The following is a 14,318-nucleotide window of genomic DNA, read 5'->3' as shown; positions in this document are numbered from 1 at the left end:
GATATCACAGCCTTCCCTTGTCAAGCACTGCAGCTGCTCCATCATAAAATACTACCAGACTGGTCAGGCAATGTCACAGAACGATGGAGATTGGAAGGGACCTCTGGAAGTCATATTGTCCAGCCTCCCAGATCAGTCAGAATCATCTACTGCCCAGGACTCTGTCCAGATAGCTTTTGAGCAGTACTCAAAAGACAATGTAGCAGGGAGCTCCAAACTTGTTAGATATGATCTTACTGAATAAAGTGAAAGGATCATCTTCCTCAACCTACTGGCAACAATCTTCCTAATGCAGCCCAGGGTACTGTGGGACCTCTCATCCACCAGAGCACACATTAGCTCACCATCAACCTGCTGTCCACCAGGACCACCAGGTTCTTCCCTACAAAGCCATTTCCCAGCTGGTTGGCTCTTGCTCAGCATATTGATGCTTGGGGCTGTTTCTCCCCAGATGCAGAAGTCTGCACTTCCCTTTGTTGAACTTCATGAGATTCACTGTGAATCCACTTCTATCAAGGTTCCTCTGGATGGCAGCACAGTTCCTGTGGTGCACCAACTGCCACTCCCAGTTCTGTGTCATCAACACACTTGCTGTAGGTATACTCTGTCCCATCATCTAGGGCATTAACAGACATTAAAAAGGATCAGCCCTGTACTGGGACACAGCTGGCTCCTGACCTCCATGCCACTGATCACCAGGTTCCAGGTCTGGCTGTTCAGCCAATTTTCAATCCACCTCAGTTTTCTCATCCAGCCCACACTTCATCAACATACACTGCTGAAACTGCTGGCATCTTCTAATGATGAGATGCCACAGCTAGCATCTTCTAATTTTGAGAAACCAGGTATGTCCTGTCCCTCTTGCTAAAATCCTTAGCACATGCTATAGCTCCCAACTCCTTTGGTGTCAGAGGAAAAGCAGCTGTCCAGTTTCAGAGGCAAGAGATCTTAAGATTTCTTGTACTCTAGTACATTTTATCAAATACACATCAGGTAAGAACCTCTGACTGTACCTGTTCTTTCAAAAGAAATCCTACTGCTCACTACTGTCCTCACATACTGACATACTCCTACTGGAAGAATGAGTAAACAGGAAGGCAAACTCCGGATGAATTTAGAACTCAGAATGATTTTTTGACATTTCATGTCTCAGAGAAACCTCTTCTGGGGAGAGACTGGTAACTTTCACAGAATGTAAGCGCCACCCACTGTCCTGCCATCAAAGCACCCCAGCCTGAGTTTGGATTAGCTTCCCACACAGCTCAGGGTAACATTCCCCCACTGTATCTTATTCTATATCCTGCCACTAATCTTCTTTTGCAACCACCCCAGTTACCACCAACCCTTTCATAATTTCCATCAGGTTTAGCACCAGAGACTCAACTTTCCTTCCCCAGCCTTCCTCCTGCTCCCTTACCACACAACACACCTCTTGTCTCCTGTACAGTCTCACACCCCACCTCCACTTCCCTCCAAAAATACTCCTTCTCTCAGTCTTTTCAGTAACTCCCAATCTCACCTGCCCCTTTCCCATTCCAATGTACAGTGGCATTCACATCACGCTGTCTCTCCAACCACTGACCCTTTTCCTCTTGCAGCTGCTGTCTGGAGTTCTAGTGCTACCTTATGGATACAATTTGTTAACTCAGGATCCCAGGAATTACTCAGCCAAAAGCTTTAGATCAGTACCCCACCCTTACCTTTGTTAGCAACCACATTTGGTATGTGTGACCATGCTGCCTTTAAAACACTTTCCTTGGCTTCTAGAATCTTGTCTTTTATTCCTTTTTTCATATGCCCCTGGAGGATCCTTCCCACATACTCTTCCCCAATATTTACTGCTCTAACCTCTGTTCATATTGTAAATGCAAGTACAGCTACTCCCTGCTGAGGGTTACTACCATACAAGCCCTCTCTTCCTCCATGCAAAGCAAGCTTCACTCTATCTCTGCCTACAGTTGCTCATTCAAGCATAGGACAAATAAAAATAAAACTCTCAAGCTGCCACTCTCCTCCAATTGCATTTCTTGGAAACTGTGGCAAATATAATTATTAGTCACTCAGACTTTCATCTAACCTTGATCTTAGACTCCTCTCTCAAATTCAAAGCCAGATTTAAGCTGAACCTCAAGAATTTTTTTTGTATGATCTGAGTGGTGAGGTCTTCCCAGTTCATGCACTGGCCTCCAATTGTTGAGACTCATTATCTTAGGTGTCAGTACAAGGCTTTCTCCCTAGGGCATGAACATACAAGAGATGCTACTGACATACCAACCCAGTAGTAACTTCCTGCTGTAGCTAACACCAGGTTACAACTGAAGCATGACTTTCTTATCACTCTCTACTGCAACAAGCTGTGGCTGCTATAGTAAAGGAATATATTACTAGAGAAACTATAATTCATTCATGGTGCATCACTCTGCAGATGCCCATGCCCTTCACATTCAGTTTCACATTCAGGAAAGCAGGGGCTGGAGGCTGTGATTTGCCATCTGTGTTAACTGCTGGTTTGGAAAAAGCAGAGATGGGACAGATGTAGCAATACTGGACCTCAAACTGCACCACACAAGGATGTTCACCCATGAAAAATCTTCACTATGGAGAAGTAAAGCAACTATTCTCAATGTCTTCTATAAGTTTGTTCCTCTGTCCTTTTAAATTATTTTGTTGGCTGTAGGTAAAACAAAAGATTTAGGCCATAGTGGGAGCTAGGAAGCTTGGGAGCATTCATTAAAATGAACTGAAATCCTGCTCTTCCAAACATAAAACTCTCAAGGAATCTGCATTTGGTAATATTTAAACACTTCAGGCAAGAGCAGCAGATTGAAGATATAGGCTGGCAACTCCATTTGAGCACAAGGAAATGTACTTTATGGGTCAGTGAAAGAGCCATGGTGGCTATCTGGCACACAACACTACATTCAGTACACCACTGACTCTGACAGGCTCATGAGCCAGACTGGCTCTTCAAAAGAAAGGACAAGAAATACTTTCAAAAATTTGTTCTTATTATTTAAGAGTCTGTTTTACATTAGAGCCCAGTCACTGAAGGATCTTATTTGAACATAACTGGGAGAAATACAGTTAAGCTAAAGACTTACACAAAAACAACCTGTCAACCAAAAAGTTGTGGCATTCCTGTCAGTGTGCAGATGGATATGATGACCACAACCTACTATCAGTTTTGTGCTCAACATTGTCCAGCACTCATTAAAAGTGTACTTTCAACACACAGGATATCATCAAGACACAGACAATGGAATAATGATATTTTTCTGCACACTACAGGTTTTTTGTTATAAAGGAAGACACTGAAAAATCTTCTCTTCTGCCCTTCCCAAGCCACTCAGTTAATGTGCATGAAGCACTTGTCATGTGATGTGGCTTCACCATAAAAGCAAAAACCTTCTTCATTTATGAACTCAGGCTTAGCAGCGGCGAACAAGAATGCCTACTCTTGTCATGCCTCAAAGAAGTTCAAGCATCTCCTCCAGCCAAGGGTTTCCTATAGTAACATACAGTTGGTATCGTATGGCAACATATGCAGAAAATTTTATTTTTATTACTTATTTTAAAATAAATGCAGTACTATAGTTCCCACAGCAGTTGTACTGGTAAAACAGTTCACAAGATGCACCTGTCAGATTGCCACATCCAAACACAATCCAGCTGCTCAGAAGCTAATGATAGCTCTGTCAAGGTGATATAGGGAAAGAGCTTTCTCATTTTGCAGCTCATCCAACACCAACAACAGTCTGATATTTTTCAACATGATTTTCTGTCCTGTTTCTCACTTATTTCTCTCTCCAGAATAATAGCCATAGCCTTGAGAAAGTCACAAAGCAAGCAATTCTTGTTTGCATTTCCTTCCACTCAGCTGCTTGTCTGTAACAGGTCAACAAGTTATACCAGCCTGTGATACACTGCACCACTTTCCACCTCAACCCTCCAATACCAGTTTTGCCACATTAAGACTTGCAAATGATGGATAGCTGATGCTGCTGCTGTGCACTATGTGGTGGCTTTATCTTTTTAAAGAAAAACTTTATAAACTCTTGGTAATGACATCATCCCACAATGCAGCAAATACAGACCTATTACCAACAGTGAATTCTCTAATACCATGTTTTAATACATGACAGGGAGACAAAGGCAGCTCTTGCTGTCTGGGTCCCCCCCTTGCTGATACTAAAAAAGGGGACAGTTCTGTTCCTTACAAGTTTGTTGAGGAATGCTAACAGCCAAAGGAATCATGTGTCATTCCATCAATTTCCTGTTCAAGGATTTTTTTTTTTTTTATAATGACCACATGTGCAACTGAAGTGGAACACACAATGAGCAGCCAGACAGCAAGTTAAGGTTTGCAGCCTCCAGGTAAGGCCAATTACCACAATAGTAAATATTAATGTAATAAAGGGCATTGAAAGAAGTGTTAAATTAAGAAACTTCTAATGGCTGGGGTGGCCAAAAAACTCTGTAAGCACCTTTTCTGTATCAAAAGCACTTAAATCAATTCCAGCTCACCACATATAATTTTTTTTTCCAGAAAACTATTTTTTTAATAGCTTTAATTATCATATCCCAAACAGCACTACCATGTTATAGCCCTCATAGACCTGTATCAAGACTAGCAGTGTAAATTTTTAGAAAACAGTTTAGGGCCAATTCAGAAACAACTTTCTCTAACATACTCTGAATTTACAACCCTACAAAACCAGAACAAGAAGCCAGAAAAAGCAAAATTGTCTACAGAGAAATGTTAAGTCTTCCAGGAAAATAGCAAAATACTTTGAAATGCTGATAAGTATTAAAACTCATCTCAGCTCTGGTACCCTTTGCATGAAAATGAGCTGGCTCAATCCTCTTTGATTATCCTATATAAAACCAACGTGATTATTTTAGCATGCCATTAGAATCTAACACTTTAGAGAATTCAAAAACTTCCACTGAGATTTTTTTTTCCAAATGGGTGTGTGAGTTGTGCCAGTGAAGACATTTATCAAATGATAGGAAGTAGCCAGGAGGTCCAAGTTAAAACAGACAGAAGTATTTTGAGAAATAATGATGTTTTAGCAAGGTCACATTTGTTTGAATGTGAACAGACACAATAAATCAAGCCAAACAGATCTGAGAACAAATTGGTAACTATGCACACAAGAGTACTTCAAACAGCTTCTTTTGAACTAGAAAGGAGTCATCAAACTCAAACATCAGTTTTGTCTCCTGCTATAATAAAGAATACAGGGATGATTTTTTTACATTCAATAAAAATGCTTAATTAAGTCTGTTTTCAAAACATGCCCAAGCATCATGATTTTCTAATCTATTATTCATTGAAATACCACTACAATACAAGAAGCACCAAGCAACAGTTTATGCTACCAGTGTAAGTGTTCCATTTTTTTTATTGGAAAGAACTATCAGTGTACTGGAAAAATTGTGTTTACTGTTTACTTTGTACCTTTTGTTGTATCTGAAATGCTGTTTAGCAAGGCACACATCAAGTCCCCTTCAATGTGGTGAGGATTCAGGATGCGAGCTGACCGCTGGGTCATTTTGAATTGGTTTTCCAGTTCCAGGAAGCTTTTGTCTCCAGAAAGAACAGTGAAAGGAATTTGCTTGGGAAGGTGCTCATCCAGACGACCAGCCTATACAAAAAAAATAAGTGTTGAACAGAGATCATGTTTTCATCTCATGGCATTTGGCTGGCTTTGTGCAAGACAGGTCTTCATTGGAAAGTTTTCTACACCAATTTATTCCTGCCTTTATGATCCAAGCCACATTACCCCACTGTGAAAGGCACTGTGTCAAGAGTTTGATGCCCATTTCTTCTCTATGCACAATAGATACTGGTGATGGCTACCAGAAAAGTACAGATGTAGTATGGAACAAATTCTTAAAAAGCAACATTTTAGAACTGTCTCTACATAAAACAAGTAATCTCTACAGAGCATTTTAAGAGTAACGTAAAAAGCATGATGAAACATAAAACTACTGTTGCAAAAATGTGCTTATACAGATAGATAGGCAGTAATTTATTTAACAGATGAAGTACTACATGGCCTCAGGCTGCACCAGGGGAGGTTTAGATTTTCGCAGAAAAGGTTGCCAAGCATTGGAGGCTGCTCAGAGAAGCAGTGGAGTCACCATCCGTGGAACTGCTCAAAAATCACGTGGATGTGGCACTTAAGGACATGGCTTAATGACAGCGGTAGTGCTGGGTTAATGGCTGGATTTAATGATCTAGAAGGTCTTTTCTGACCTTAAAATCTATGATTCTACATTAGGAACATGAGTCCTCATGGCATCCCAGATTCCTGTCCCTCACCTGCACATCCCCAACCCTGCCAAAGGCCAAAGTCTACTGAATAAAGGCACTGCCCTTTGTCAGCTCAACAGGGTCTGTGAAAGCAGCACCTTTCAACTCCACTGAGATTTGGGCTACTTGAAGAGAGAGAAAGGAGATACATATCACTCTCAAAGAGAAACTGTAACAAGTGCAGGACTTACTCTTCATTCCCTAACCAGCTCCCTTCCCCTCCACAACACACTGTTGTCCAATTCAGGCTAATTTTTAAGTCACTTCTCAACCACCTGACTCCACTCAATCCAGGTTTACCATTCTTTACAGGGGACACAGAAGTGTCATGGAAAGAATTTGAAAATGTCATCTGCAATTAGTACTTAATATCAATAGCAGATAGCATCTGCCACCCTTCTCTGGGTACAGGACACAATAAAGCAAGCGTGCCCTAACTTACATGAACACAGAGAGCAAAGTCTGCTGCTTCTCTTCTGGTACTGCAACGTGGATGAAGAAAGAAACATCCAATCCTCTTAAGATAATTGTAAATTTTGCAATGCACTGGAGGCTTCCAGTTGCTGTATCCTCCTATACAGTGAAGGGGAATAATATTAATAATAATAAAAACCAATCATGAAAAATAAACAAAACATGGGTTTGGGTAGAAACACCTCTATGAATTAAGAATGCAAGAAGGCAAAAGCAAATATAAAACTGTCTTTAAAGACAGAATTTATTCTGACCAATGTGAAAGCTAAGAATAACCCAAATCCCCCCAGCCTTCTTGTTCTTTAGATAGAAGGCAAAAAAAATATGATGCTACTCTATCAATTTTGTACAGTTTTTTCCTTCAAATCCTGAAATGCTCATCTTCTAGATATCATGTGCTTTTAGACACAAGGATGTGTTTTTCTGATGTGTTTTTCTGCAGTTTGAAGCACAGTTACAGTTAATGTGCAGAATCAGAAGAGCTCTGGAAACACAGTACAAATGTACAGAAATGCTTCTCTTAGGGAAACCTGTACTAGAGGAGTTACACAGTCAACATGCACAGTAACTGCCTCACACATCCCATGTCAGAACTCATTAACAAGAGGATCCAAAATCTGGAGTAACAGCTGAGAGAAATGCTAGAGTCCCGACAAACTCATGGATGCAGTCAAGGACAAGCAAAATGAGGCTACAACTGGGAAAAAAGTGCAGGAATTTTTTAAACAGTATACCAAGCATGTAGGCACAGGCTAAGAAAATAGGTGGACAATAAAGATGAGCTGAGTGTAGATAAAATCAGTACCAGACTGAAACAAGTTGCAAGGGAAAGGAAAGAAGCAGGAAGTCTTTCAAGAAGAGAGGAAAAACCAGAGGAGCTTGCCCCATAAAAATGCATATGGCACCATAAAAAGGCAAGCAAGTGGAAGGATCATTTGACCAGAGTGACTAAGAATCTTTTAACATTCCAATGGCTAACAAATAATCAGTCTGCAACATGGAGCTGCAGACAGCAACAAAATGTTGCTTTATCTGCTAGATGATAGAGTGGCTGGATGTAGAAAAGGATTTTGTACAGAAAATGAAAGCAGCCATTGATGGCATTCACATGAGGACATGGGAAACCAATGTTCACGTAACCAGGCTGCAGAGGATGGTTTACATCAACATGTCCACCCACAGTCTGACAAAGAAAATGCATTCCTCAGTAGACTCCTCCTGTTTCCTCCCTGCCTTTTCAGCCTAATGGCAAGAAGATGATATCAAAAATGATTGCAAAGATGTATTAAGAGTCAACACAGAAATTATTTAGTGGAATCTGTCCATAAGAAAAAAATGCTATTTGCAAGTTGTTCTTGTCTGCCCCCAGCCACTGCTATTTGGGAAAGACTTGTATTTACCAGGCCTGTTTTTTGGCTGCATAAATGTGCAACACAAGCATTTGACCAGGGCAGCTGAAAACAGACCTGTATTTATGTCATTTGTTAGCCCACAAATGGATGAAAGACAACTGAGTATCTGAAGACAGAAACAATACAGAGTCCACACAATACAATGGAGGAACTCAAACCAAAGCTAAGGCTATACTAGAAACAGGACTAATAGAAATAATGCAGATATATAGTATAAAAATAATAATTAAAATTCAGAAATGTTGTTTGGGAAATTCAGGAAAAAAAGGTTGCTGTATTTTCACAGGTTAAACAAACAAGAATAGCATGCCTCAAGTAACTATACAAATCCTTATTATGAGAGGGTACCTACAACAATACATTCAGATGTGCCTGGGAGCAACCTTAGTGTTCCCAGGCTCAAAACCAACATAGTTGACACTAAAACTGGTAAATTTTTCTTTAATATGAATATGGCCCAATTTATTCCCAAGTAACTCTTTAGCATTTCTTACAGTTTGGGTGCTTAAGGGGCCATTGCCATGAGGCAGCCTGCATGCAGCAAACCCATCAGGAAGTAAGGAATTGAGTGGTGCTGATATGGGCTGTGCTGTGCCATCAGGCACCTGCGTTTGGAACATCTCTGGGCACAAAACTCCTAACTGGCAGGTAACAGATCACAGGTTCAGGAGTACAGATGACTGAATCTCTACCACTTTACAGCTATACTTGCTCTGCCTTCATCAACTAACTGGAAAATTTGTTTCTAAGAGGGAAAAAAAAAAAAGCGACCCAGGCATCAACAGGCCTTTCTGTACAACCTGAGCAGCATGACAACTCTCAGCTTTCAGAATAGCCTTGATTATCTTTTAGGGGAAGAGATAATGAAAAACTCTTACTAAGGAAGTGCAGTGCAATAGTGTTTAGCAAGTGTAAAACACACCTGACCTACAAATCTTGGTAAGAAGATGCCTGTGTTCCAGGCCATAAATATTTTGAAACTATCCCTTATCTACGTTTTAAGGAAAAAAAATCAAGGTACCACAGACAAAATAATTGTAAAGGTAGATACAGAGAAAACCTGTAGAAAAAGCATGAGGTGGACAAGCAGTTGGTTCAAAAACAGTTAGATACAAACATCAAGTTAAATGGATGCTACTGGCAGAATTTGCAAAACGGTATGACCTATAAGGTCTCTTTCAACCCAAACCATTCTATAATTCTACGAATCCCATGATAATGTGAGTTCCATCAACCACTGGTATCTTTAAGATGGACATACACCTAGTGTTGTACAGGATGACCAGGACAACTCTCTGTAGAACAGGCCAGAGACAGAACAAAATTAAAACTCTAAGAGTGCAAAATCACGCCTTCTGGAACTAAAAATCCAAACCAAAATAAAAAGTCCCAGCCTTAGAGAAGGACTTAGGAGTTAATATAATCTCTGAGTACTTTGGGGGCCCTAATAATTATGAAAATATGCTACAGCTGAAGTAAGTTCATAAGGGAAGCCAGAAAGACTCCTAAACAGTTCTGCAATTCTGGAACTATTCTACAAGGACTAGTAGGAGCAGTGGAGGTTTAGATGGAGTTTGAAAAGTTCAAGAAGCAACTTTAGAAGCTTAGTGCCTACTTGCTCCTGCTCTTTATTCTCTCAGATTCAAGGAATCACTGCTTGAGTACATGTGTAGACTTGTTAATCTTATCTTTGAATTTACTTCAAACATTTTTTTACCTTGAAAACCCCAGATAAATGTCCCTTGGTTCAGGTTAGCTGGCAGCTGTGTGAAAAAGCTTCCCCAGTTGTCCAGATCCACCAACACAATGTGAGTCATGGTACTCAGATAGTCAAGATCAGGAAGTTCACCATCTTCAATGGGACAAAAAGGACACATAAAAAGTTCATGTGACTTTCAATCAACTTGCTTTTGAAAACTCTTGCAGACACATATGTAAGTGAAAAGTCACAGAAAGAAAAGCTACAAAACACGATGTTATTTGGTGACTGCACAGATTTTAAAATCAACTGAATTAGCACTTAATAATGCACAAATTAGAGAGAAAAGTAGAATCTGTCCATATGATGATGATGTAGACCTGGATAGTTTTATGGTAAGCATAGAGAGCTGTCGTCCTGCACCAAGACACTTTAAAAACTCATTTAATATCCAGCTGTGTACCCCTGACGATGGCAAGTCTCTGTGACATTCAACTGCTTGCCTGCATAAAAGCACATAAAATGTTTAGATACGCACTTTTTGCCGTACTTTTAACATAAATGTCTACCTCTCAATCAAAAGCATTATGGCACCACTAGTAATCAAGAAACACTTCCAATTTCTGAACTCAGGCAAACAATACATACTGGGAATATAAGTTCTCAGCTGATACTGCTTTTTGGCAAGCTAAGAAAGCTGAGATGATGGTATAACAGCATTGCCCACACAGAAAGCACTAACAGGCTCATAAATATTTTTATATATATATATATATATATATATATATATATATATATATATATATAAAAGGCAAGTTTCTTTTGAATGTGTATGATCAATCACTTTTACACTTCTAGGCATTAGATCCCTAATTGGGATGTCCTTGATGGTCCTCCTCCTTTTAACACCAAATTATGCTCCAAACTAATTTGAAAATCAAATGTTTCGGTCTCTCATTTTCACATCTGCCTTTTTGTTTGTTTTTTTTTTTCCAAGACTTCATACAAATGGCATATAACAATAAATTGTGGAGTCTGAGTTTTGGAAATTCAAGTACTGAGAATTCAGTACTTGAGAAATAATAAGTAGTAAATTCTGAGCTCATTTATAGACTGGATGTAACCAAATGGTATGTGACATGTACTGACAATGAAACAGAGTGTGTTAAGGACAGCAATAGTTTTCTAGTGCTGAAAGATATTTTCCACATACTTTCACTAAGTTCTTCAGAATGTTCTAAGTCCTCATTTTTTATTTTCTTTCCCTCTATTGGGCCCTGCAGAGAAGAAAACTGTTGACTGTCCTGAGTTTTGGATGGAGATGTTTGAAATTGCTGCCTGTCAGGTTTTCTGACCACACAAGCCCCACTTGCTGAAAACTTGAATACTGTGTCTTCTGATTCTGCTGCCAGACTTGATAGATCAGGTTTCTGCAAGAAGCAGTGTTTCATGTGATAGTGCTGATGCGCGCTTTGAAGATCATCAAAGTTCTTGTTGCATGCAGCACATCTAACAACATACATCTCTCCCTTAGAGCTTACTGACTTGTGGCTCTTGAGGTGACTGTTCATATCAGCAATATTCTGTGCCGTGGCAGAGCACAGGCAGCAGCGAAACCATAAGTTTCCTTTCTGCAGCATGGCTTTCTGACAACTCTCATGATCGTTCCTCCTGTTTATTTTGGAGATGTAAGTGGTCCGGCAACCGCAGGTTAAGTGTTCTCCTTGTTCCACTGGGAGGAAGTCCTCATCCTTTTTTATTGACAGTTCCATCTGCTCAGGCACAAACGTATAGTCCATGCTATGAAGAGTCTTGTAATGGATTAGAAATTCTTCCTCTGTGTTGAAGAAGAGGTTACCACAAAGGCCACAGAAATATTTAATCTGCATCTCCTGATTATGATGCTCTTGGAAGTGCCGCTGTAGAGTTCCTACTTTCCGAAAATGATTTTTACATATGCCACATGAGTACCTGTGAAATGCATGGCTTTCTAAGGACATGCAATGTTGTTGAACACTCTCTTCAGACTCAAACATCTCCTCACAAATGCGGCACTGCCATTTTCCCACAACAGGACCACTTTCAGGGGACAGTTCCACAGGGCCAGGAATGCAGTCTTTACCTCCACCTGCAGAAATGCTCACTGCATCAGAAGCAGACGGCACAGGTTCATCTTCTACAGCTTCTTGCTCATAGTAGTAACTATGCCCACCATGAAATTCAGTTACATGTCTCATAATATCCTCTTCTCTAAGATCTACAGAGCATGCTCTGCACCAGAGAAGAAAATTAGTCAAGTGTGCTCCTCCATGGAATCGACTCATATGCAGGCGGATAATGCTTGAATTTTCAGCCAGTTTTCCACACACAGCACACTTGTGACAAATCCTATTTGCTGATAAAATGTGCTTTTCTACTGACTCTTCTGTAAAAAACTTTTGAAGGCATTCACAAAACCAGGCTTTTACTTTGGAAGCAGTACCTTGACTTTGGTTTGCAACTTCATCTTCACTTTTACCTTTTGAATTACTCCTCCGTTTTGAAGGACTAGACCCTGTTTCACTGGAGGACTCATCTGGACTCAAGTGTCTTTTCAGCAGTGGTCTTGACCGTTCCACAATGTGGGCCAAATGAGACTGACTTTTGTGTTTTCCATTGACATGGCAGAACATCAAGATTGACTCTTCCAGTGTAGTAAAAACTCTGATGTTATGTTGAGTGGTTTGTTTGTGTTGGGTCACCTGATTCTTATCAGCAAACAGTTCATCACAGTTCTCACAGTGACCTTTCATTTTAAATATCTCTGCAACTTGGGAGATGCTTTTCTTTGACAGTGCCATGGGCCCAGAATTATAACAACGTGTTCTAGAATGGATAAAAAACATAAAGGAGGTTATATCACCACCTGAAACATTTGTAAACTTTCAGATGTACTTGATATATTACCAAGTAGCTACAGCAGTAAGTGCATGGAAACAGGGTGCTCTGTGTGCTTTAACCCACCTACCAGCCTGCCAACAAAACATGAAATGTATATTTAGTCTCTGAAACTTAAAGAGAATTAGGAGCTAATTTCCAAAGCTAGCATGTAGATTGATGCTTATGTTTTTGACTGTACATTTTCAAAATCAAATGCTGTAAACTTAGAAATAGTGGAACAGCAAAAACCTTTTGTTGTTCTGTTACAGCAAATACAAAAAGGATCCTGACATTGATCAGCTTTCTGCAGTGGGGTAAAGTTAATGGGGTAGGCTTTTGATTGTTTATTCAGAAAGTCAACATTCAGACGGTCCTAGCTGCCCTGAAATCCACTAGTTTCATTAAAAGCATGTCTGCATACCTGTCACTGATCTATGGATGTTCACATTATAAAGACAACTGCCTTTCACAAACCTGAAATGAGCTGTTAATTCCATATGTGAGCGCAGTATCTTGAAGCAGGACATACATTTCACTTGGAAGGAGACCTCTTTACACAGAGATATCAAGAGGTTCTTTGCAAATGATGGAAAAGGTAGTGGATCACCAGACTTCACTGCATCTGTGAAACAGAATGGTACAAAGTGCAACCACACATTAGAGTTTTCCAATACAATTTCAGCTCTCTGATGACATAATTACTCTTGTTACTTGTCTGTCACAGGGTTCAGAATGCAAGTTAACAAATGTCAGCTGAGCTACAGTAACTGTGCAACGGAAGCTGTAACTAAATCCTGAATTTTTTAACATCTGTAATTATCTTACACCTGAATCTGTTTGCAGTTTGCTTTTTTGTACTCTGTGACTGATTTTACTTCCCTTTTTCTCCTTCTACAATGCCAGGTCAATATCTCTTTTAGGAAGGTTCTTACCTTCTTCCCCTCTACCTATCACCAGCTATCTACTCTTACTAGATAAAATTTTGTTTGAAGCCATACAGTATTTTTTCTGAAAGAGCACACAATTTATTTAACAAGTTTCCCACATACCCTGACCATTTCTTTCCCATCCTTAGTGTTAATTCTTAAGTTTTTAGGTGCAGGACTTTCTGTTGTTATGAGTATATACTCCACAGGTAACTCCTAGTACCAGCAGAGTAAGAAAATTCTACTGAAAAGATAATGGAAAATGGTTTATGGGTTATATATTGTTCATGTTCTGCACCACAGCAGGCAAATTTTCTTTGACTTTTCTGTTTTAGCAGATGTGATGATCAGCAGGCAGTAATTTGAGGTTATGCCTTTCAGCTAACTTCACTGGCAGATCTCAGGCCATGCTGATAATTATTTATCATAAAGCCTAACTAATGCAAAGTAAAAAATGGAGCACTCAATTTTTTGTTCCGAGTTAAGTACTCTCCAACTCTAAAGAAGAAAACACTAACTTGTGCTTTTAATCTTTTCAAAGCAATAGCTCACCAGTAATCTTTTTTAAA

The 14,318-nt window shown here is 39.8% G+C and overlaps 1 protein-coding gene across 3 annotated transcripts in view; it reads right to left on the bottom strand.

The window, feature by feature from the left end:
- ZNF451 (zinc finger protein 451) overlaps positions 1-14,318 on the bottom strand; it is a 32,547-nt gene that overhangs the window by 5,709 nt on the left and 12,520 nt on the right. For all 3 annotated transcript variants that reach the window (XM_074538262.1, XM_074538264.1, XM_074538263.1), the window contains exons 9-13: positions 13,298-13,445; positions 11,118-12,769; positions 9,923-10,057; positions 6,762-6,892; positions 5,462-5,648 (exon numbers count right to left, since the gene is read on the bottom strand). In XM_074538262.1, coding sequence (XP_074394363.1) covers positions 5,462-5,648; positions 6,762-6,892; positions 9,923-10,057; positions 11,118-12,769; positions 13,298-13,445 — 2,253 coding nt within the window. The remainder of the gene's footprint in view (positions 1-5,461; positions 5,649-6,761; positions 6,893-9,922; positions 10,058-11,117; positions 12,770-13,297; positions 13,446-14,318) is intronic.

The sequence above is a fragment of the Zonotrichia albicollis genome, chromosome 3 (genome assembly GCF_047830755.1).
Source record: "Zonotrichia albicollis isolate bZonAlb1 chromosome 3, bZonAlb1.hap1, whole genome shotgun sequence".
NCBI lineage: Eukaryota > Metazoa > Chordata > Aves > Passeriformes > Passerellidae > Zonotrichia > Zonotrichia albicollis.
The sequence above is the reverse complement of the archived record's forward strand: the minus strand, read 5'-3'. Positions and strand labels throughout refer to the sequence as shown.